This window comes from Hemitrygon akajei, chromosome 32 (assembly GCF_048418815.1).
Source record: "Hemitrygon akajei chromosome 32, sHemAka1.3, whole genome shotgun sequence".
Taxonomy (NCBI): domain Eukaryota; kingdom Metazoa; phylum Chordata; class Chondrichthyes; order Myliobatiformes; family Dasyatidae; genus Hemitrygon; species Hemitrygon akajei.
Window position 1 is genome coordinate 25,937,063 of NC_133155.1, and position 23,489 is coordinate 25,960,551.

The window sequence follows — 23,489 nt, forward strand, 5'->3', positions numbered from 1 at the left end:
AATTCTTAGGGAGAAAACGAGGGAGGAGGCATCATTAAGATCCTTTCACTGTTTTCACTGTCAGATATAGATTAAGCTCTAATGTTCCAGTGAAGGGAAATTTGAGTAGAATATCTGGCTCTCAGAGAATGAAGCACTCCACACTCATATAACATAAGCACATTCATAAGGGGCAGACAACTAATAATTAACATGCACCCCACAGAAAGGCAACACTTAGAAAATCTGGCACTTGACATTAAAGGGCAGAGCACAACCTTCACTGAATAACACACCGTCAACACTTTGGATCCCACCATTGACCCATAACTTAATTCGGAACAGCCACATAATTGATATGGTTAAAACAAATGAGGTCAGAGGCGGGCTCACTTGATTTAACACCATTTACAAATTACCAGCTGGTGTGTGGAAATCACAACCATTGTCTAACATCATAGAACATATAATAGTACAGCACTGGACAGGCAATTCAGCCCATGATGTTGTGTCAATTTTGATGCCATTTTACACAAAGTATCTTCTTCCTGTGTATCTTCTACACCGCACAATTCTTTCACATTCATGTGCAAATCTAAATGCTTGTTAAACTCCACCAAGCTTCTAGATTCTACAATCCCGCTAACTTATTCCAGACACCTACCAATCTTTGCAAAGAAATACTTGCCCTCCTGAAAATCTTTTCTCTCTGCACTACTGGTGTATCATGGCACTAGAGAACACCATCTACAAGTATATCAATATGACTTATTCCACACCCTTCAGTCCAAGACTTTGGAAGGAGCGCAGTTGTCCTTGTCAATGTTCATCCAGGTATCTCCTCAGCCGAGACTCTGTGGTGTGCAGGCTGTTTCCAAAGATACAAACTGAATCAAATATTGACTGCTGCTGAATGATTGTCTTTGTTTTGCCCTAAACTTGTTAGGCATTCAGTATAAGGAGGTGTCTGCAAGCCAATGGCGCAGTAATATGTAAGTTGGGTTTTTATTGCCACAGGCACCAAGATACAGTGGTGTATACTAGTTATACAGACCAACTAATTTTAACAGTGCATTGAGCTAGTGCAAGGTAGATTATGAGGACAAGAATCGATCTTACACTAGGAACCATTCAATAGTCTTACAACAGTGGAATAAAAGCTCATCTTGTGCCTGGTGGTACACGTTTTTAGGCTTCTGTATCTTCTGCCCAGTGGGAGAGGGGAGACGAGAGAGTGTCCAGGGTGAGTTGAATCTTTGTTAATCACTGTAGCTGCACAAAGGCTCAATTGGAAAAGGACACAGTCTAGTCACTTGTCATCACTGAGGGCATGGGACATGTGTAACTCCTTAGGGATGTGATGTTAATTTACTCTGAATGAACATATTGAATTGATTGATGCAATGTATGAGGTCTTGATTGTATTTACGGTATATGTAATGAATAAAATATATTTTGGGAGTAAAAAAAATCTACCATCTAGAAAGATAAGAACAGCCTGTATGTGGAGATTCCATCCAGGTCAAGAGTCTCCAGAATTTATGTTGTGTATGTGTACAATATATTTTACTTATCTCTATTAATTTTTGCTGGTAGACACAAAATTCAGCCTAACTTCAAAAGCGTCCCTCTTCTACCCTTTTACAGTTTGACAAGTAAGCCAGTGCTGGTTAACAGTTTGATGTTGTGTTGAAGGGAAAGCTCAATTAGAATGACTGTATTGTTACCTGAGTTCCAACGGACATGTACTCTTCGATGGCAACACCTATAATTTCCGCCATTCTCATTTAGCGGGCAATGTGCCAATGGATGGGGCTTTCCAATGTTACCAGTGCAGATTATCTGTTCTCCTTCCTCACCAAGCAAGAAGAAAGTTAATTGAAGTTTTGCAATGTGTCAGGATGAAACCACTGCCACAAGAATTAGCTGCGTAAGTCACATGTAGTAGGCTTCAAATAGTGTTAAGTGTGTGATGCACCATCAATAACTCTCTGAGACGGGAGGCGAGATATCGGCTTTTATTGATTGGAAGAAAGAACAACCAGTAATTGACCACCATGCTACATCCTGGAGACTGAGGGCAGGGCTCAGGCCTCAATCGCCTTTATACCGGGGTCTATGGGAGGAGAGCAGTCAGCAGGGGGGGCATGTCCAGACAGGTATATGTAGTTCACCACAGTGTGAGGGTATTTTAAAGATATGAATGGGAAAGTGGAGATGTGAGTTGTACATATTGTTTTGTGATTGATGGTGTATTCAGGGAGCAGTGTGAAAAACTGTGAGTGAATTAAAATCCGTGGAAATGGCCTTAAGATATTATGTTGAATCATCTGGTTGTTTAATTAATACAGGATTTTCAATTTCATAGGTATTGATATATAGATACCTTTTAATTATTGTCTTTCAGTATCCAGTGATTAAAATGTTGTGAACAACTTTCCTGAACTAGGACAGCCAGGGGAATCTTGTAAATTGGATCTGGTATAAGCCAGTGGCTGACGTGTCCAAATTCAAAATTATGCCACTTAAAAAAAAGAATGAAAGCACAAGCATTTATTTTTCTGGTGAAAATTGCAATGTTTGAAAGATAATGCTTTTTGTGCTTCTTTATACACATGGCATAGATATATCAGCCATGAGAAATAGTTGAAATTCTTCAAAATGGTCTAAAAATTACATTTTAGAAGATATTGTAAATACAGTTTCTGTTTTGTCAAAGCAGCATTTCTAAGATATATGATGTAGATTATTAAACCTTCTGCTCAGATGGAAGTGTAGTTTTAACAGAGTGAAGAAAATATTTCACATATCCCTGAAGTAATCTACAGGCCATAAGCCTTTGAAATTGAGAGCACCCTCAGTGGAAAATGCTGGTGTGGAATCTATTATTTTTCTGAAGAGTTGCCTGAATAGGATGCCCTATTTATTTTCAGTATCAAATTTTCTATTACAATGTGAATCTGCAGTTAACAGATCTCATCAAATAAAATAGGGACACCTTCAGAGAAAAGTGTATTGACTATAGTCATCATGGTGAGTGTGGTAGAGGTTACGAAGAAAACATCAATTCCAGTAATTCGGTAAAACACTATTCTGCTGCAAAGAGCCACGATTAATCTTTGTCTTAGTGAAATGTAATGCAGCAATAGGAAGGCAAGGTAATAATCAGCAGGTTAGCAACCTCAATAGAGTTTGACACGAATACAATTCGTGCACTAATTTATCTGATAGAATGAGAGATGTTCTTCCAGTTGGTGCATTGCTTTATCGATGAATCTATGCATTCTTGCGAGGATAACAGAGTGCGGTATTGTTTTAAAAAAGCTCTGAGTTAAAGCTTGAGCAATGAAAACCTCTCACATAGCATGGTGGCTTCAACAACAAGGTTAGTGACGGAAGTGTTGAGGAACTATCATTATACAGTACCAATTGTGAAGCTGAAGTCCATTCTTGTGTTATCAATATAATAGTAAGCACAAATCCATTGCAACTGTTTGGACAAAGATGGGAATTTCACTGCTACTGAGAGATCTGCAGTTGTGATATGCAATTGTTCAGATTTGGAGTTGCGGGGAATGCAAGATAGACCTCAAAGTTCAAAGTTGCAAGTACAATTATTATCAAAGTATGTGTACTTTATACAACCTTGACATTTGTCTTCTTGTAGAAAAAGAATACAAAATAATGTATTAGATACAAAAGAAGACCATCCAACACCCAGTGTACAGAGAGAGAGGGAGAGGGAGAGGGAGGGAGGGAGGGAGGGAGAGAGGGAGAGGGAGAGAGAGAGAGAGAGAGAGAGAGAGAGAGAGAGAGAGAGAGAGAGACAATAAAAGCGAGTGAACATCTTTCAGAACTGAAATTCACAAAGCCAGGCATCACTGCAGCTGATCCAGAAGTCGACTAGCTGCAAGCCACAGCCTCAGAACACCACAGAGACGAGCAGACTCACTGGAGCAGTGAGCTGAACTGGATCCTCTCTCGCCTCTGACTCTGAAACCCGACCATTTCAATGTGGCCCACTTCTTAAATCACCCAAATCTCAGGTAGCTTCTCATTCCCTGCCACTTCGATACGCCCTTGGGCTCAGGCACAGCTGCTTCGATTCGACCAGTACCCGACCTTTCCAATTTGGCTTGACTCTTAGATCTTTCCTTGGCTTCACCTCATCTTGGCTCTGCCACACTGAGTTGCTTCCAAGTCTCGTCCAGCAACTCTGGCCCTGATATGTCAGGCAGTGGCTATCACTTTTACTTTATCCCTACATGGGCTTCGCTGCCACGGAAGTCAATGATCCTTCAAGTACAAAGGAAGGACAGAGGCAGCTCAGTGACATCTAAAGAGCGACCCTCAAAGACAGGTTCAGGCAGCAAACATTGACAAGTTTAGATTAGCAAAGGCAGCTAATGATTCACTGAATCATTGTTCGGTCATAGAATCATTAAAAATAGTCATAGAATCATGGTATGGTATGCAGTGTAGTGGTTAGCACAACGTTTACAGTAGAGGTGATCCTGGTTCGATTTCCGCCACTGCCTGTAAGGAGTTTGCACGTTCTACCCATGACCTCATGGGTTTCCTCCGGGTTCTCCGGTTTCCTCCCACAGTCCCAAGATATACTAGTTGGTAGGTTAATTGGTCATTGTAAATTGCTGCTTGATTAGGCTAGGGTTAAATTGGGGGAATTGCTGGGCGGAATGGCTCGAAGGCTGGAAGGGCCTTTTCCACATTGTATCTCAATTAAAAAAAAAAGATAAAGATATAGTTAGGCCCTACTTCCCACTGAATCCACACCAACCATCAGCTACCCACACACGTTGTTTGGCATAAATCATGTATTTTATTCTCCTCAGTTTCTCATCAACTGTCCTCAGATTCTACCATTCATCTACACAGTAGGAGCAGTTCAGAGTGGCTGGCCAGTTCACTTACCAACTGGCTCTTAGAGTTATAGCATAAAAACTTTGTTTGGCCTTTTTAGTCCATGCCAAACTGTAATACTGCCGAGTCCCATTGGCTTGCACCTGGACCAAAGCACTCCATGACTCTTCCGTCCATTTATGTACTCAAATTTCTTTCAGACCTCTTTCATCCACCTTCCCTTCTTTGTGATGTGTGAGGAAACCGGATCGCCGCGAGGAAACCCATGTGGTCACAGGGAGACCATGCAGATTTCACACAGAAAGCACCCAAGATCAAAACTGAACCCCAGTCTCTGAAACTGTGAGGCAGTGGCTATACTCCCTGCACCACTAGGCCAACTTGGTTTTAAAAAATAAAACTGGTTCTGATGAATTCAAAGATAGAATCGTGGATTGTGCACTGAATCTATGCCAACTCACCCTAGGGCACTCAAAACTGGTTTCCTATCTTAGTAAAAGAGTTGCAAATGAGTTTTTGTACATCTTCTATTACTACCATTACTCTTTCTCGATCTCCATAAGAGGGAATAGGAGAACCTTGAAAACCTTGGTCCACTCTGCTCCTGATGTGCTTGTAGGCAGCGAAATCCAGATTAGCATCTCTCTGCACCAGAACGTTTTTTCTTACTTTAAATCTGTTTCATTGAAGCAGATTACAAAAGTAAAATGCTAGATAAAGTAACATAACATACTGTTTAAAATGTTTATAAGGTAAACCATAAGATCTCTTTAAGTGTTATTGAAGACTAAAGCCGGTCATGTTGCCCTTTTCAGAAATGTCTGAGCTTATTCAAAAACTGATGGGCAGTGAGCCTGTACTACTGCACTCTCTTTTTCTCTGTACATATGGGTAACAAAATATTGCTCTCACCAAACCTGAGAACAGCACTCTCGGCAACCCCATACCAGCCACAGAGAATCAAATGAAACTCATTTATTAGAAAATGACAGATGTGTTGTTTGCAGTTTCCTACCCGTTGATACTGCTGGCTGGGAATTAACTAGCAATTCGCCCTTGACTTTCTATTTGGCATCTCAGACTTTAAGGCATCTGATTTCTCTTTAAAAACTGTGAAGTCCTGTCTGAATCTTTGCATAAAGGAACACTCTTTCCTCACCATTCTGGCTCAGATTGCCTAATCATTCTGTCAGCCTTCTCCAACCAGCGTCGATGCACTCAACTTCCTCAGCCATTACATCCAAAAGGACCCTGGGGTGACTTCTTCTGATAAAACTGAACATGACATTTCCATAAACATTAGAGATTGCACTGATGCTGGAAATACTCACAAAGTGTTGGAGGAACTTACCAGGCCAGGAAACATCTATGGAGAGGAAGTAGTTTTTGAAGTGCCTCAGCTTGAGATGTCTACTGTTAGTTCCTCACTGTAGATGAAGTCTGACCTGACATTTCCGGTTGTTCTCCTTTGCCAAACAAAGTTAAATTGTTAAAGTTTTATAAAATCATCTTTCCTTGAAGATCTTTATATTCATAGATTTCAGATTCCAATACAAGACTTTCATGCTTGACTTTGATCTAGGTTAGCAAGGTGAGATGCTTCTTTGCATTTTTGTATGGAGCCTATTTGCACTGATTGAATCTAATCAGAACTATTGCTCTGAATGTTCACCACACTATGGAATAAAGCAGCTTAATGATTTGTATCAAGCCTTTGAATCTCTACACATCCTATTTCCACATTCAGATTTTGCATCTGCATATACAACTCATTATTTAGTTATCATTATTTCATCTTGAATGACTAAATTTGAAAGTCATTTCCATAGCCTCAATATTCTGTGTGAAGAAATTTATGCTCTTCTCTGTATTAAATCTGAAATGATGTCTAATCTGCTATTCTGTTATTAACCTCTCAATGGAAGGAATCACCTCCAACCTTACTATCATACCATAATATAAAACTCTTTTAATACATTGCCCATAAACATTATTGCTCAAATAAAAATAATGATGGATATATTCTAACTGTTGTTGTTTTTTCAAATAGGTCGAGCCTAGCATAAAAAATACAGGTATTGGAGAAAAATAATAGAAGTAAATTATTAAAATATGGTAGTTCCTGTACTTTTGTAGCCATTGGGTTGTTGTTATGGGTTCCAACTGGAAGGAATAAAATAAGTAGATAAGACATGTATATTTTGGAATTTCCTTGATAAACTGGAGAGTTCACAGAAATATCATTAAGAATTCTCCTTCTTTATTCACGTACTTCAGAAGGGTAAATATTGCCCTTTGATTCCACAGCTCTGTACAGTACAATCCATTACATTGATGGGTGCCTCAATATCTGCAGGCAAAATGTTTAACCCTATCTGCATTGATGTGGCTAAGCTGCTGTGTTGGCAGCTGTAGAGCAAGAAAGATAATTCTAGAAAGTAGCCAAGAGTCGTATTCCACCACGTCCTGAGCAAAACCAAAATGCTATAGGAACATACAAACTTTGGGGGGGGGGGGAAAAGAGGGAGAGAGGTATGCAGTTCAGAACAATAGTGGTGACCTTATTTCAAATTTCTAAGGAGACTTGACAGGGTAGATGTTGAACTGTGGGAGATTCATGATCAAGAAGACCTAGCTGCAAAATACAGAACTGGTCACTTAATAAAGAAGTTTATGGAAATTCCTTCTCTGAGAAAGTTGGTTTATCTTTGGAATTTTTTGCCCCTGAAGGTGGTGGTGGCCATATCATTAAGATAAATTAATGGTGGTAATAGGTAATATTAAGAGATTGATGAATTGAGGGGGAAAGAGAACTAGTAAAGAGGGATTAAGGTCAGGAAAGTACAGCCATGATCGTATTGAATGATGGGTAAGGCTTGAGAGGCTTGGGGGACTACTACTGTTCCTATTTTCTGATGTTCCTGTGTTCTTCTGACAAGTGGCTTTTAATTATTCCAAGACCTACAGAGGTAATCATTATAACATGGAATCAAGACTCCTTAAACTCTAAGAAATGTTCAGGAATACTGACATGTGGGAGTTGCCTGTTTGTACATGACATGGTTAGGTTGGTGACGACAGAGTTCAGTTGCTGGGTAGTTTCTAAAGTTTTATTTCCTCACCTAAAGTGTATCCAATTGTAAATGTATTATTCCCTTAAACTGGCTTCATCCCTGAAGTCTTATTGAAGTTTAGGGTGCACAGCGGTAATTCCTGAAATTGTGTTTAATCACCTGGAATGTAATTCAAAATTGTGACTTTGCAATACTAATAATTATATCAAGCAGCTGACGTGAAGCTACAACTCAGCATATCACTGAAACCAGCCTCCCCTCCATGGAATCCATCTACACTTCTTGTTCCTTCAGTAAAGCAGCCAACATAATCAAAAACCCGACCTACCCTGAACATCCTCACTTCACCCATCTCCCTTCGGGCAAAAGATACAAGCGATTGAAAACATGTACCACCAGGCTCAAGTACAGCTTCCATCGTGTTGTTATAAGACTATTCAACAGACCTCTTGTATGATAAGATGGACTCGTGACATTACAATTTACCTTGTTATAGCCTTACACCTTATTATCTGCCTGCACTGCACTTCCTTTGTAACTGTAGCCCATTTTTCTGCCCTCGGTTGTTATTGCCCCAAGTTTTTTCCACAATACCTCAGCAATGTGACAATAATTAACCAATCTACCAATTTGAAATTACTAGACAGTAAAGGAGAGGAGAGCTGAAGTCTTGTTTACTCAGTCCAGAGGAGAAGGGAGAACAAAACGGAGTGTTAAAGTGGAGGCTGCAGGTTTTGTTGTCTGTGGCAGAGGTATGCTTTTGAAATATGACCATACAGTCAGAAAGGAAATGAACTCCATGAATAGCCATTATAAATTGTCTCTCTTCAAATAGTTGAAGGCTTGGCCTGGCTTGTTATAAGTATTCATAGAGAGAAAGGGAAGTTATCAGGATACTGGAAAAGCTCAACCTGAAGTATTTGTATTTGCTTTATATCTTACATCTAAGGGAGTAAAATTCTTATGTTGCATCTCTGTCACAATGTACAAGCAATAAAGAAGGGGAATGTAGGAGGGTGTTGCCCAAGCATTAAGATTGAATACATAATTGTTTAGTATACATGCATGTGCAGTCAGATATGCAATCAGATCAAAGTGTATTGATAAATCTGATGGCTTGGTGGAAGAAGCTGTCCCGGAGTCTGGTGGTCCTGGCCTTACTGCTGTGGTACTGTTTGCCAGAAAGTTCACATCCACAGTTGTGCTGGGCTCTCCGCACCACTCTCTACAGTGCCTTGCGATTGAGGGTAGTACAGTTCCTGTACCAACAATGACACAGCCAGTCAGGATGCTTTTGATGGTGCCCCTGTAGAAATTCCCAAGGATTTGGGGACTCATGCCAAACTTCTTCAGCCCTCTGAGGTGAAGGAGGCGCTGTTGCGCTTTTCTCAACAGCCAGCCAGCATGTATGGTCAGGGTGGGGTCCTTGGTGGTGTGCATACCGAGGAACTTGAAACTATTCCCCCTCTCAACTGCGGTCTCATTGGTGTCAATGGAGGTTAGCCTGTCTCCGTCCCTCCTGTAATCCATGATCAACTCCATTTTTTTGACATTGAGGAAGAGGTTGTTTTCTTGGCACCACTGTGTCAAAGTGTTGACTTCTTCTCTGTAGGCTGTCTAATCATTGTTGGAAATAAACCCATCAAGTAAAGGTACTTCATCAAAGAATCAGAAATTCTGCTAATTTTGCCATTTGCTAAAGATCTTCAGAAGGCACTTACTTAATTAATAGGCTGCTGTAGCAGGTAATTAAAAGACCAAATGTCATATCGGCCTTTATTACAAAGGATTGGAGCTTAGAAATCGGGAATTTCATTACAATTATACAGAGCACCAGTGAATCCACACCTTGAGTATGGTGCACCATTTGGTCCTCTTTCCAAAGCGAAGATATAGTAGAATTGGAAGCAATCCAAAGGAGATTCATAGAAACATAGAAAATAGGTGCAGGAGTAGGCCATTTGGCTCCTTAAACCTGCATCACTATTCAGTATGATCATGACTGATCATCCAACTCAGAACCCTGTACCTGCTTTCTCTCCATACCCCCGATCCCTTTAGCCACAAGGGCCATATCTAACTTCCTCTTAAATATAGTCAATGAACCAGCCTCAACTGTTTCCTGTGGCAGAGAATTCCACAGATTCACCACTCTCTGTGTGAAGAAGTTTTTCCTCATCTTGGTCCTAAAAGGCTTCCCCTTTATCCTTAAACTGTGACCCCTCATTTTGGACTTCACCAACATCGGAAACAATCTTCCTGCATCTAGCCTGTCCAATCCCTTTAGAATTTTATATGTTTCAGTAAGATCCCCCCTCAATCTTCTAAATTCCAGTGAGTATAAGCCTAGTCGATCCAATCTTTCTTCATATGAAAGTCCTGCCATCCCAGGAATCAATCTGGTGAACCTTCTCTGTACTCCCTCTATAGCAAGAATGTCTTTCCTCAGATTAGGGGACCAAAACTGCACACAATATTCTAGGTGCGGTCTCACCAAGGCCTTGTACAACTGCAGTAGAACCTCCCTGCTCCTGTACTCAAATCCTTTTGCTATGAATGCCAACATACCATTTGCCTTTTTCACTAGGGATGGGAGTATTGTTACATCAAGAGAGGCGAAACAGGTTGAGTCTGTGTTCTTTGAAGCTTAGAAGAACATGGGTGACCTTAATGAGACATATTTTAAGGGACATCGGAGGATAGATGTTGAAGTGTTTTCATTAATGATGAAGTCTCAAATGAGGGGACATAGTTTCAAGGTAAATAAAACCTGTCCTTTAAACTGAGGTATATAGAAAATTATTTTTGCAGAGGATATGAATCACTGGAATTCCTTGTGCTAAAATGTTGTACCTCGAAAAGGACCACAGACTTGTTGTAGGGTTTGGAGGCTTGCATACCTCAATGATCCAGAGAGCCATGTTGACTGGAGTCATGGCTTTATGCTTTGGCTCTTAGTAGGGTCAGCTATACCAAACACGTCAAAGGTTGAGGCCAGACTAATAGTGATGCACTGTTTCTCCATGTTTAACTGTTCAGCTCAGGGCTAACAACTGTGACTGATGAAATTAAATCGTTACGGAAATAGCAATGAAGAATCCTCGTACAGCTGACTGCAGTTTGATCAATAGGACTGGATGTTACAATCCCTATAGTTTCTGCACTGCACCTGACTTGAGTGGAAGTAGTTCTTAAAGATGACCACTAGATGATGTTACTACCATTATGACACATCTTCAGTTGTGTACCTCGACATCACTGGGTGTTTCGGCCTTTTGTCACAAGGAATCCTCAGCCGAGGCAGGCCCACCACAGGCCGATAGTAGTGAAAGCTGAGCTACTCTCACGAGGAAGGAAGGCCTGAAATGTACCAGAGATGGAGGACCTTCATTGCTGCTCTAAACACCAGCAGCATAACAAGCAGTAGAGAGAAAATTATGTACCTCGGCAGCACACACTAGTGCGGAGAAATACTTAGTTTGGTGAGAGATAAATTAGAAATACCTCAGTTGAAGGTAGATGCGGTAGAAGTACTTCAGTTGAAGGTAGATACTTCTCTGAAAGATCAAATAATTGAAGGTTATGGGGAACTAAGTTGTATTGAACGACAGGACAAACTTGAGGGGCAGAATAGTCTAGTATCCTTTTGTCTTCTTGTAAATGTAGATAGGCAGGTGAAATCAACAGACTTGCATGGACCATGCATCCTTAAGCTATGACTTATTTGTGAAACATTTCATCAGTATCACTTGCTTCTGATGTTTGTCAGAACAGTGTTTAATACCATCTCACAGTTTTCCCATAAGATCCCATTAAATTGTTTCCTGAAAACAACACTCTTTCACCCCATTCATCAGCTGACAGCTTGTTTTATAAGCAGCAGCTGCTGAACAATGCCAGGATCAAGCCTATGCAGCACTTTTTGTTAAAGATGCTGTCTATTCACCTCAAAAAGTAATGAGCTGATTACTTCAATGACCAGAACCAGAATCAGGTTTAATATCACCAGCACATGTGTTGAAATTTGTTAACTTTGCAGCAGTCCACAATGCAATACATGATAATAGAGAGAAAAAGGAAGTAAATATATATTAAATAATTAAATTTAAATAAGTAGTGGAAAAAATAGGATATTTAAGAAAAATTAGTGAGGTGGTCTTCATAGGTTCAATGTCAATTCAGAAATCAGGTGGCAAAGGGAAAAAGCTGTTCCTGAATCGCCAAGTGTGGATCGTCTGGCTTCTGTACCTCCTTCCTGATGGTAGCAATGCGAAGAGGGCATGCCCTGGGTGGTGTAGGTCACCTTTCTGAGGCACAGCTCCTTGAAGATGACCTGGAGACAATGAAAGGAAGTGTGTGTGTAAATTTGTTGATGCCATTTTGGCTAACTAAATGTATATCACATGGATGTTTTACAAATGGAAGACTACTTTCCCTTTTCTGCAAATTATCCTTTTATAAATGATGTAATCAGAATAGGATATATCTCAAAAAAACCACTGGGCTTTGAATGGCAGTCAGGTACAAAAGCTCTGTTATGCTGGCATGGCCATTTAAAGCATGATACTCCACAGTAACATTTGAACTTCACCCAGAGTGTCCTCAATCTGATTAAATGAGGCTTGGCACACATAATGTGTATGAGACACTTAAAAGAGAGGAAACTACTATCTAATTGGCTTCAAGCTAATTTTAGAACTTAATAAAGCTCCTGTACTCAGTCTTAGCAATTCATTATTGTCATTCACCTAGGCAGAGCAAGTATCCAGACTAAATGTTTTCAGTACTGAGAATGACCTTGACAATTAACTGTTGCTAATTTGACTTGTTCACAGGAGGAACCATATGTCATGTTTAAGAAGTCTGACAAGCCACTCTCTGGTAATGACCGATTTGAAGGATACTGCATTGATCTGCTGAAGGAATTGGCCAATATCCTGGGATTTGTTTATGATATTCAACTGACACAAGATGGAAAATATGGAACTCCAGATGAGAAGGGGCAGTGGAATGGCATGGTGAAAGATCTCATTGACCACGTGAGTAGTTCAAGGATTTTGAATATGTACCTAAGGGCTTTCTAGCAGTAAATTTGAATGCATATCTGATACATTATTTCTCACCTTCGCTTGTGTGTTAACTGGCAGGATACAATCTATTGAAGGAACCACAGAAATAACCACCCTTCAGAAAATGAGCTTGTGAGATTTCTGGTTGGTTCATAATGGAGCTGGGAATGAATACAAAGTTAAATAAATGCTACTGAATTTTAATATTTAAAATGCATCAGGTTTAATCACAGGACCTTATGCCTGGAATTTGTGGAAATTTATTCAATAGAAGCATCAATGAAATTGCGATGAGAAACTTTGTGTGAATATCTTCTGCTTGATTGGGTCATGTACAAGGGGTGTGGTTTCATTCATTTGGAAAGAGGGGGAAATCTACAAAAGAGGAACTGGAGGAACTCGATGGGCAGAGTATCATGTGTGGAAGGTGAAGGAATGGTCGACATTTCAGATTATGACCCTGCATAATGACCTAACGCATGATCACAGCCCAAGCATCAATAGTCTCTTTCCCTCCACAGATGCTGCATGACCCATGAGATCCTCCAGCTGTTTGGTTTTGCTCCATTTCTCAGCATCTGCAGCCTCTTTGTGTCTCCAACAGCTACAGGGGACTGCGTGCTTATTATGTATCATTAAATTGCTTGAAGATTTTTTATTGTTCTAGGTTTTTCAGGCATTGAGCAGACTGCATTTGGAATATTGTGAGCAGTTTTGGACCCCTTATCTAAGAAAGGATGTATTGGCATTGGAGAGGATCCAGAGGAGGATCAGGAAATCCCGGAAATGAGAAGGATAACATCTGATGGCTCTTGGGTTGTACTCATGGGAGTGTATAAGAGTGGGGGAAGGTCTCAATGAAAACTAGTGAATGTTGAAAGGCCTAGATAGAGCGGACGCTGAGAGGACATTTCCAATAGTGGGACAGTCTAGATGCAGAGGGCACTGCCTCAGAATACAAGGATGTCCATTTAGAACAGAGATTGGGAGGAAATTTTTTTAGTTTCAAGGTGATGAAATTGATGGAATTCATTGCACAGAAGAGTGTGGAGGTCAAGAGACTGGGTATATTTAAAGCGGAGGTTGATAGGTTCTTGATTAATCTAAGGGTTAAGAGGGATAATACATCAACCACGATCGAATGGTGGAACAGACTTGATGGGCCGAATAGTCTAATTCTGCTCCTATGTCTATGGTCTTATGGATTTAATTCTGTTTATGTTTTATGAAATAACAAAAAAGAAACATTTTAAACATGTTGCAATTAGGTTAGTGGAACAGACTATACTTCTGCTATTCAGCACCAGAGTGGAGTGGAGTAGGGCAGTGAAGACAACACTGGCTGTCTCCAGGTCACTAGTCAAAGTCTTCTCTGCACATTGCAACTATCTGAACACTTAGGCAGAGGCCAAATGTTTTTCCAAAGTGGTGAGTGTCAGTGTGAGTGTGCTTTGCTGACCACAAGAGTCAAAATTCCTCCTTGGTTAGAGAAAACCAGGTATCAATATTTAGAAAAGGATCAATAACTCTGGTCAACAATTTTTTTTTAAAGTGTTGTTTCCTCAGAATTTTTTTTAAATTTATGATGGGTCACTTGAAGCTGAACACAAATATGATTTCAGTCTACTTGTAACAAGCAGGAATTTGGGGTTAATAAAAGTTATTAACTTTTATTGAATATAACGCATTTAATTGCACGACGGTGTTTATGCTTTGCAGTAGTTCAACAATGCTAAAGATGTTTTGTTGATGATTTTCATTTGTACTCAGTATCTGAGGCTTCTTGCGTAAGTATCCAACAATAATCAGCCAGCATTGATGGATTCCACTTGCCCCGATACTGTTTCTCCATGACTGCTATGTTCTGGTGAAACCTTTCACCGTGCTCGTCAGTGACAGCACCAAGATTTGCAGGGAAAATGTCAAAACGGGAATGCAGAAAAATGAATTTTTAGTGACATGTTGCACTTCATGGTTTTGTATGCTTGATGCATAGTTTGGTGATCAGGAATTGTCAAAAAAATTTAAAACACCATCCTTGAATGCCACTTATGTGATTTTCTCCCATTCCACCAGAAGTCCTTCTAATTGCCTGTCATTGATGACCTGTTTGATACGTAGACCTACAAAAATAACTTCCTTTAACTCGGCATCAGTTATTCTGGAAAGCATCTGTCTCAAGTATCAAAATCTTTCACAGAAATTTTTGTGCTGGTGACAGCAGATTCCATCCTTGCAGTTTTGAGCCCAGTAATTCTGATTTTGCCTTTAACAAACCCAGGCTCTGACCAGATAAATTACTTATACTGAGTTATCAGATGAGGCTCACTCAATACGACGGGTTGAAAATCTGTATCTGTGTCAGTGTCGTTTTCCATTCCTGGCTTGTGCAATTTTGGCATCTTCACCTGCCTCCTCTAGAATCCATGTCCAGTTTTTCTGAAACCAGTCCTGCTATGCAGCATCCACTCTAGCTAAGCATACGCAGGCACGTCTGGACAAGATAGAAAACCTTGCAGCTTACATTGTGGGCAAAATTTTAATTGACTCGAATTATGATTTGAAATAATAATATTGGTGATTTTTTTAAATGGTCTGTGATAAGGACATTTCATGGTGATTTTCATCAGCAGCAGCCCAAAATGCATAGGATGCACCAAAAACAGTATTCAGAAAGCAAAATCTTTGTTGTCTGGTGTCATCTTTGAAAATCATTCAGAGCTAATGGTCAATGCCAGATTGTTTTCATTTCTGTATCATAGAATGTTAAACCGGACAGTTGTATAGTTGGGTTTTTGAAATGACTGGCTTCTGTCCCACAAATATGCCACTTCCTATTCATCACCTCTCCTTCTTTGCAAGCAGTCCCTCCAGATTCACGCTGGTTTGCCTCGACTCTGGTTCTGCAAGTTCTGAGGTGGTTGCTGAGGCTGAAGTGGGATACACAGATTTTTCCACAGACAGGGCAGGAGATGCCAATGAAGCAGATGGGTGGGTTGTTTTTAAACGTCTATGCAAGGTTTCTGTTTGCTCCTGAGGCATACACTCAATATTCTTAATCTCATTCTGGAGTCCTTCTTGACAAGGAGTGATGGCAGTTACAATAACAGTCGCTACCCCTCAATAAATTGTTCCTCCACTGCAGTCAGTGGAGGGTTCATTTAACCCTCAGAAAATGGTGCAGCTGATGCCAGTCAGTCATGCAAGTCCCGGGTGGAGACTCGGGAATACCGTCACACTCAGATGTAGAAGGATTCTTCATTGCTGTTTCCATAACAATTTTGTTTTTCCAGTCAGAGTTGTTAGCCCTGAGCTGAACCCCCAAACTTAGAGGACCGACGGATCACTCTTAGTCTGGCCTCTCCCCTTTGACCTGTTTGGCATGGGTGACCCTGCCAAGAGCCAAAGCATAAAGCCCTGACTCCAGCCAACATAGTTCTCTGGATCATTGAGGCACACAAGCTTCCAAGCCCAATGGGAAAGTTGTGGTCCTCTTGAAGATGAAGCCAGTATATAGTTACTGTTTACTTCAGTAGCAAGCTGCAGCACCATAAAGATTAAAGATGTTCAAGATCAGCTTTATTTCTCAAATGTACATTGAATCGTACAGTGAAATGCACCATTTTCATCAAATAAAATCATCGAGAATTGTGCCAGGCAGCCTGTGTTGTATCTGAAGTCTGAGGTACACAGAAACAGGAAGAGGGTCAACGCAGTCTTCTGTGGGGCCCAGTGCTTATAGCCACATCTGACCCACAGCTCTGAAGTTGTGCTTAGCCACAGAGTCAGAAGTGTAAAGTGAGTAGAGCAGGGGGATTAAGCACACAGCTTTATGGTGCACCTGTGCTGATGGAGATCGTGGGGGAGATATTGTTGCCAATCTAAACTGACTGGGTTCTCCAAGTGAGGAAATTGAGGAATGGAGACTAAGCTCTTGAAGTTTATAGATTAGTTTTGAGAGGATGATGGTATTGAATGCTGAGCTGTAGTCAATAAAGAGCTTCCTGATTTATGCTTCTTTGCTGCCCAGGGTGATCAGTGCTTGGGTATTGGCTTTGGGAAATTGGGTCCTAAAGATTGAGAGTTTAGGGCCCAGGCATCAACAACTGGAGGATTTGACAGACTGTGGGCTGGTTGGCTAAAGTTGGAAGCCCGGGTGAGTCATTAGGTCAAGGGCTTGGAGTCAAAAGATTCAAAGGTAGTGTAAAGGGGCGAGGGTTGTACATTTGGGAATGGTTATGAAAGTTAATGTCATAGAGAATGGCATAGCAATGAGCCTTAGGCAAGTAGGTATGGAAATAAATTAAAGGAACCCTCTTTGAAATAGATTTCAACACTGGTGTGATCTGCTTAGGGAGAGGGAAGTCTTTACATCACTTTATAGTGGGACTGTAATGACCTTATTGTTAGAGAATGCCCACATACAATCCTTTGGAATGACATTCACTAAATTCTTCTTACACAGAGATTGGCATCATTTTCTGCTTATCCACCAGCGAGAGTCCACTTCACAAGCAGAATTGGTTTGTTAAATTTCGTGTCAGAAACCATCATATTCCAGTTCCTTTCTGGAAAAAAAAATCAATACTAATGTACAAAATGATGAAGAAAATAACCCTATATGATCAAACTGCCGGGCAACCAAATTTTAATCTATAACATTACAAAGAAATAAACAGCTCTATTACAAAAACAGAATATGCTGGGAAAGGCTCAGCAGTACGCCACACTACATGACTTCAGCTGGACTTCACATGATGAGCAACAGATTACACAGACAACCATGCATTCAATGACTATCTATTAGTTCAACCTATTACAGACATTCCCTTTGTTCCACCGACTATCCATCACATTCTCTGCTTTCTCCCTTCTGCAATTATGATAACGCATCTTCCGCCTGAAACATTGTGTTTTCTCCTTCCACAGATTCCACAAAGTACACAGAATTGTTTTTGGAAGCAAACAGGGCATTTAGCGAGCACAATGTAAAACTGTTTGTTGTTTCGCTGTCCGTTTGTGTTGTGCCAAGATGATCATGGACCAGCATGTGTCAGTTTCATGGTGGGCGCAAATCCCACATCTGAATCTGTTTTTAATTCAACGCCACGTGAGACTCTTTTTCATAGGTTGTTGATGTGATAAGTGGAGGTATAATGTCATGACAGTCTGTTTCCGATACGAAGGGACATGTAAACTTGAGCTTCACTTTCCTGGCGCCTTTTAAAGGACAGCATTTGGACACATTAAATTGAGCTTCACACTCATTCAGAGTGATGGTCTGGAATGTAGAGAACTGCCAGCTAACAGTTGCATGCAGTTCAGTTCACGCCCGACTTTCGGGCCTGTGGATCACAACAAGTGCCGGGTCCAGAGGCAGACCACAGATGTCCACAGTTACATGTCAGGGTGATAACGACCATAGACCCTGGTGAAAAATGAAAGGCATAAGCACAAGAAAATCTGCAAATGCTGGAAATCCAGAGCAACACACACAGAGTGCTGTAGGAACTCAGCAGGTCAGGCAGCCAGCCATGGAAATGAATAAACAATCGACACTACAGGCCGGGACCCTTCTTCAAGACTGAAAAGGGAGAGGGGGAGATGACAGAATTTAAAGGTGGGGGGAAGAGGAAAGAGGACAGCTAGATGGTGATAGGTAAAGCCAGGTGGGTAGGAATGGCCAAGGGCTGGAGAGGAAGGAATCTGATAGGAGAGGAGAGTGGACCACAGGAGAAAGAGAAGGAGGAAGGGACCCAGGAGGAGGTGGTAGACAGGTGAGAAGAGGTAAAAGGCCAGACAGGATTATAGAAGAAAAGGGAAAAGGGGGGGAGGAGGAATTTTTTTTTTCTGGAAGGAGAAATCTATGTTCATGCCATCAGGTTGGAGGCTACCCAGACAGAATATAAGGTGTTGCTCCTCCACCTTGAGGGTGGTTTTAATGTGGCACATGGACTGACACGTTGGAGTGGGAATGGGAATTAAAATGTTTGGCCACCAGGAAGTTCCACTTTTGATAGATGGTGGAGGAGCAACACCTTAGATTTTATATTATAACATGAAAATGTCTTTTTTAAAATTTTGCTTAATCGTATCATTCTAATTCATTTCCAGCAGTGTGTTTTAAGTAAATTAATAATTTTGTTTTTAAACAAATACTTCTATTTGAACAGGCTTAAAAAGTCCTTGATAGTTAGAAACGCTTAAAATCTGCTTGACAGCAGTGGGCTGTCAGAGTTGTCCAGGCAGTTTTGCCCCAGGATCCAAAAGCCAAAGCTTAGTTGCTTCAGACAATCTGTTCCACCATCTGAGGTGGACCTTCGGATTGATTGAACACGGCACGGCAGGCTAACGCTATTACGGTGCCAGTGACTTGGGTTTGATTCCTGCCACTGCCTGTAAGGAGACAATTCACTCTCTCCATGCCAACCTTCTGTAGGTTCCTCTGGGTGCCTCACTTCCCTCCCCTGTCAGAAAGATGTACGGATTAGTAGATTAAAGGTCATATAGATGTAATTGGACGGTGTGTCTTGTTGGGCTAGAAGTACCTGTTACTGTGCTATATCTCTAAATGAATAAACCTGTGCTTGGGTGAAATGTCTGAGAGAGGAGTAAATTGATTAATCACAATCTAGCTGGATATATCCCACCCAAAAAAAAAGTTCAAGTTATTTCATATAAATCTTGGGACAAGTACATATTCTTTTCTAAAATAGATCAAGTAAACCATAAAAATTTATTTAGATGGTACCACAAAAGAAAATGAATCATGTAACTACTGTTGACTCATCCTCTTATGTGGAAATAACTGGTGATGAATTCAAACTACATTGCTTGAGTACGATAATGGTGCAAAGAGGTGTTTACGTGATCCTAAATGGACGTGCTCTGAATTGGAGTCAAAATCACGTTTGATATCACTGGCATGTGTATGCCATGAGATATGTTGTTTTGCAGCTGCAGTACATTGCAGTACATAATTTAAAAATGATAAATTACAATATGAAATATATATATTGGGCAGTGGGGTGGAGATATTTTTTTTACCAAAGGAGGTGTAAGGTGCTCCTTCATTCTGTTAGCCTTCAGGTTGCTCTTGCGAAAACACCCCCCCCCCCCCACACACACACACATCAGGGTCAAATGAAGCCATGGGAGCAGGTGGCAGATGGTCATATGAGCACAAAACACAAAATCCAAATTTTGGGTATATGAGCAGCTGGTGCACACCACACGTCTTGGTTATGTGACTGTTAACACCAGGCAGGCAATCTCTGAAGAGTATTGATGATGTCTGGGGTCACCCATCTTGTAAAGGCACTGCACAGAAGAAGGCAATGGTAAACCACTCATGTAGAAAAGTTTGCCAAGAACAATCATGGTCATGGAAAGACTGCCTGCATCATACAACACCACAGGTAATGATATGTAAACTACATCACCTCTGTGTAAAAAAAATAAATTCACCTCTGATGTTATATTTGAAATTTTGATTACTGGATTTTCTCTGCCCTGGTTTGAATCTATGTTGATTGCTTGTGGCACTATTGCTTAAAATGGAGTTTAATGCTGATAAGAGTGAGCTGCTACATTTTGGTAGGAATAATCCAAATAGGACATACATGGTAAATGGTAGGGCATTGAGGAATGCAGTAGAACAGAGTGATCTAGGAATAATGGTGCATAGTTCCCTGAAGGTCGAATCTCATGTGGATAGGGTGGTGAAGAAAGCTTTTGGTATGTTGGCCTTTATAAATCAGAGCATTGAGTATAGGAGTTGGGATGTAATGTTAAAATTGTACAAGGCATTGGTAAGGCCGAATTTGGAGTATTGTGTACAGTTCTGGTCACCGAATTATAGGAAAGATGTCAACAAAATAGAGAGAGTACAGAGAAGATTTACTAGAATGTTACCTGGGTTTCAGCACCTAAGTTACAGGGAAAGGTTGAACAAGTTAGGTCTTTATTCTTTGGAGTGTAGAAAGTTGAGGGGGGACTTGATAGAGGTATCTAAAATTATGAGGGAGATAGATAGAGTTGACATGGATAGGCTTTTTCCTTTGAGAGTAATGGAGATTTAAACAAGAGGACATGAATTGAGAGTTAGGGGGCAAAAGTTTAAGGGTAACATGAGGGGGAGTTTTTTTAGTCAGAGAGTGGTAGCTATGTGGAACGAGCTTCCAGTAGAAGTGGTAGAGGCAGGTTCGGTATTGTCATTTAAAGTAAAATTGGATAGGTATATGGACAGGAAAGGAATGGAGGGTTATGGGCTGAATGCGGGTCAGAGGGACTAGGTGAGAATAAGCATTCGGCACAGACTAGAAGGGCCGAGATGGCCTGTTTCCGTGCTGTAATTGTTATATGGTTATATGATGATAAAGTATTTTGCAGTTAATAAATTTTTTATTAAAAACCGCAGATGTTGAAAACCTGAACCAAAACCAGAAAATGCTGGAAAAACATAATGTCAGTCAACAGACCCCTTAACCATACAGAACTTCTGAAATGTTAACCCGGTTTCTCTTCTCACAGGTACTACTATTTGGCTGATTGTGCCAGTATTTTCTGTCTCTATTTTTGCTGTTTCCCAAGTTTCAGTGGCACAAGCAATTTGCCCGTCCTATTTCTGAGGGCTGCTGTTCATGTTCAGAAATCAGCAGTGTTCCAGTCTCTCCAGTGGAGATTGGCTATAAAGGATGGGAGTAAAAACACTATGAAATAATACTTTTTAGGTTCTACCTTTAATTGCTTCTCATTTATAACATTTGTTATATATTTACTTCTAGGTAATTACTTGATTATCTTTAAATCTTTTGTTTCCATAAAAAAAACAATAAATATTTCATGAAGAGTTTATAAGACACCAAAGTCCTATCATTTACTGTTGTCTTTACATAAGAGTCAATTTTTATAGCCATTTGAGAAATAAGAGGGTCAACTGATCGGTAAGATTAGAACAATACCAGAAAACTACAGGAATCTCAGAGGTTCTGTTTTTCACAGAAGGGATTAAAGAGTGGATGAATAGTACTTGAGAAAGAACCAGGTGTCTGATAGATCTTTATTGTTTAATTAATGCTTCACTGCTATAAATTGTGGAGGAAATACTACCATGTAAACTAAAATGCACATATTTAGTGGTTGTTCATTTGACTAATGGCTATGCTTAAGGGCTTGGTTTTTGGTTGTTATGTTGCCTGCCGTCCTTTCTTTGATTGCAAAATAATTTGCAACATCTGAAAGTCATAAAGAATGTTGTGGAAATTAAATTATTTTCCCTTTTGTTTACTAATGTCGGTTACTTCTTGCAACTTATGTTATACTTGAGGGATTGGAGTATGTTGGAACATTGGATGAAGACAATGTGATACAGCAGAAGAGATGACCGGTTGTGGTAGGAATGTTATAAAACAGTTAACCATAATTTAGTTTGAACTTTCTCTTTCTCGAAATAAACTGAATCTCTGCTCAGGCCACAAGTATAGCTCGAAATTTCCAGTTGACTATCACTTTATCTCTGTCAATTCCAAGTTTGACTTCTTTGACCTTCACCACCTACATACTTTTGAGGAAGCTCAGCTTAATGTCAAAATCAGTTCCTTACCTTCCAAATATAAACCTTCTGCATTCCAGTGTCAGCATTCAGGTCAACAATTCCAGATGATTGTTACCTACCTCTTATTTTCAGATTTTCGCCATTCATGTTACATGGCGCACCTCCTCCCTCCACTTCCAATCCCCAATCCCGCAGCATGGAATATACAACAGTACAGCACAGGAATAGTCCACTTGGCCCACAACGTTGTGCTGAAGTCATTAAGATAATGACACCTAATCCTTTATGCCTCCACATGGCCTAATCATGTACCTATCTAAGAGTCTCTTAAACACTTCTATCTTGTCTGCCTGTGCCACCAGCCCTGGAAGTGCATTTCAGGTACCCATCATTCTCTGTTCCACAAACTTGTTCTCCAAATCTCCCTTCAACTTTTTCCCTCGCACCTTAAATGCATGCCCTCTAGTATTTTGACTTTGGGGGTGGGAAAAAAAAGATACTAGATGTCTACTCTATCTATGCCTCTAATAATTTTATAACCTTCTTTCTGGTCTCCCCTCGGCCTCCACCACTCAAATTCAAAGTGAATTTATCGTGAAAGTACATATATGTCACCATATACAACCTTGAGATTCATTTTCTTGCCGGCTTACTCAATAAATCCATAATAGAATAATAACCATAATGCATACAGCGAAAAACCACACCAACTTGGGTGTTCAACCAACGGGCAACAGAAAACAATGATACTAAATAAGTAAACAATATATAGCATGAACATGGAATGAAAAGTCCTTGAGTCCTATTTGTACTACATGTTTAATGATGCAGGTTGATCATCTCTCTGACATGAATAACCTTCCCAGAAGAAGGAAATGGCAGACCACTTCTGTGGAAAAATTTTCTCTAACGATCATGGTCATGGAAAGA

At 40.4% G+C, this 23,489-nt stretch overlaps 1 protein-coding gene across 2 annotated transcripts in view; it reads left to right on the top strand.

The window, feature by feature from the left end:
* The window catches only part of LOC140719685 (glutamate receptor ionotropic, kainate 3), a 554,019-nt gene that overhangs the window by 256,251 nt on the left and 274,279 nt on the right, over positions 1–23,489 (top strand). For both annotated transcript variants that reach the window (XM_073034483.1, XM_073034485.1), the window contains one exon: positions 12,770–12,973. In XM_073034483.1, the coding sequence (XP_072890584.1) occupies positions 12,770–12,973 (204 nt within the window). The remainder of the gene's footprint in view (positions 1–12,769; positions 12,974–23,489) is intronic.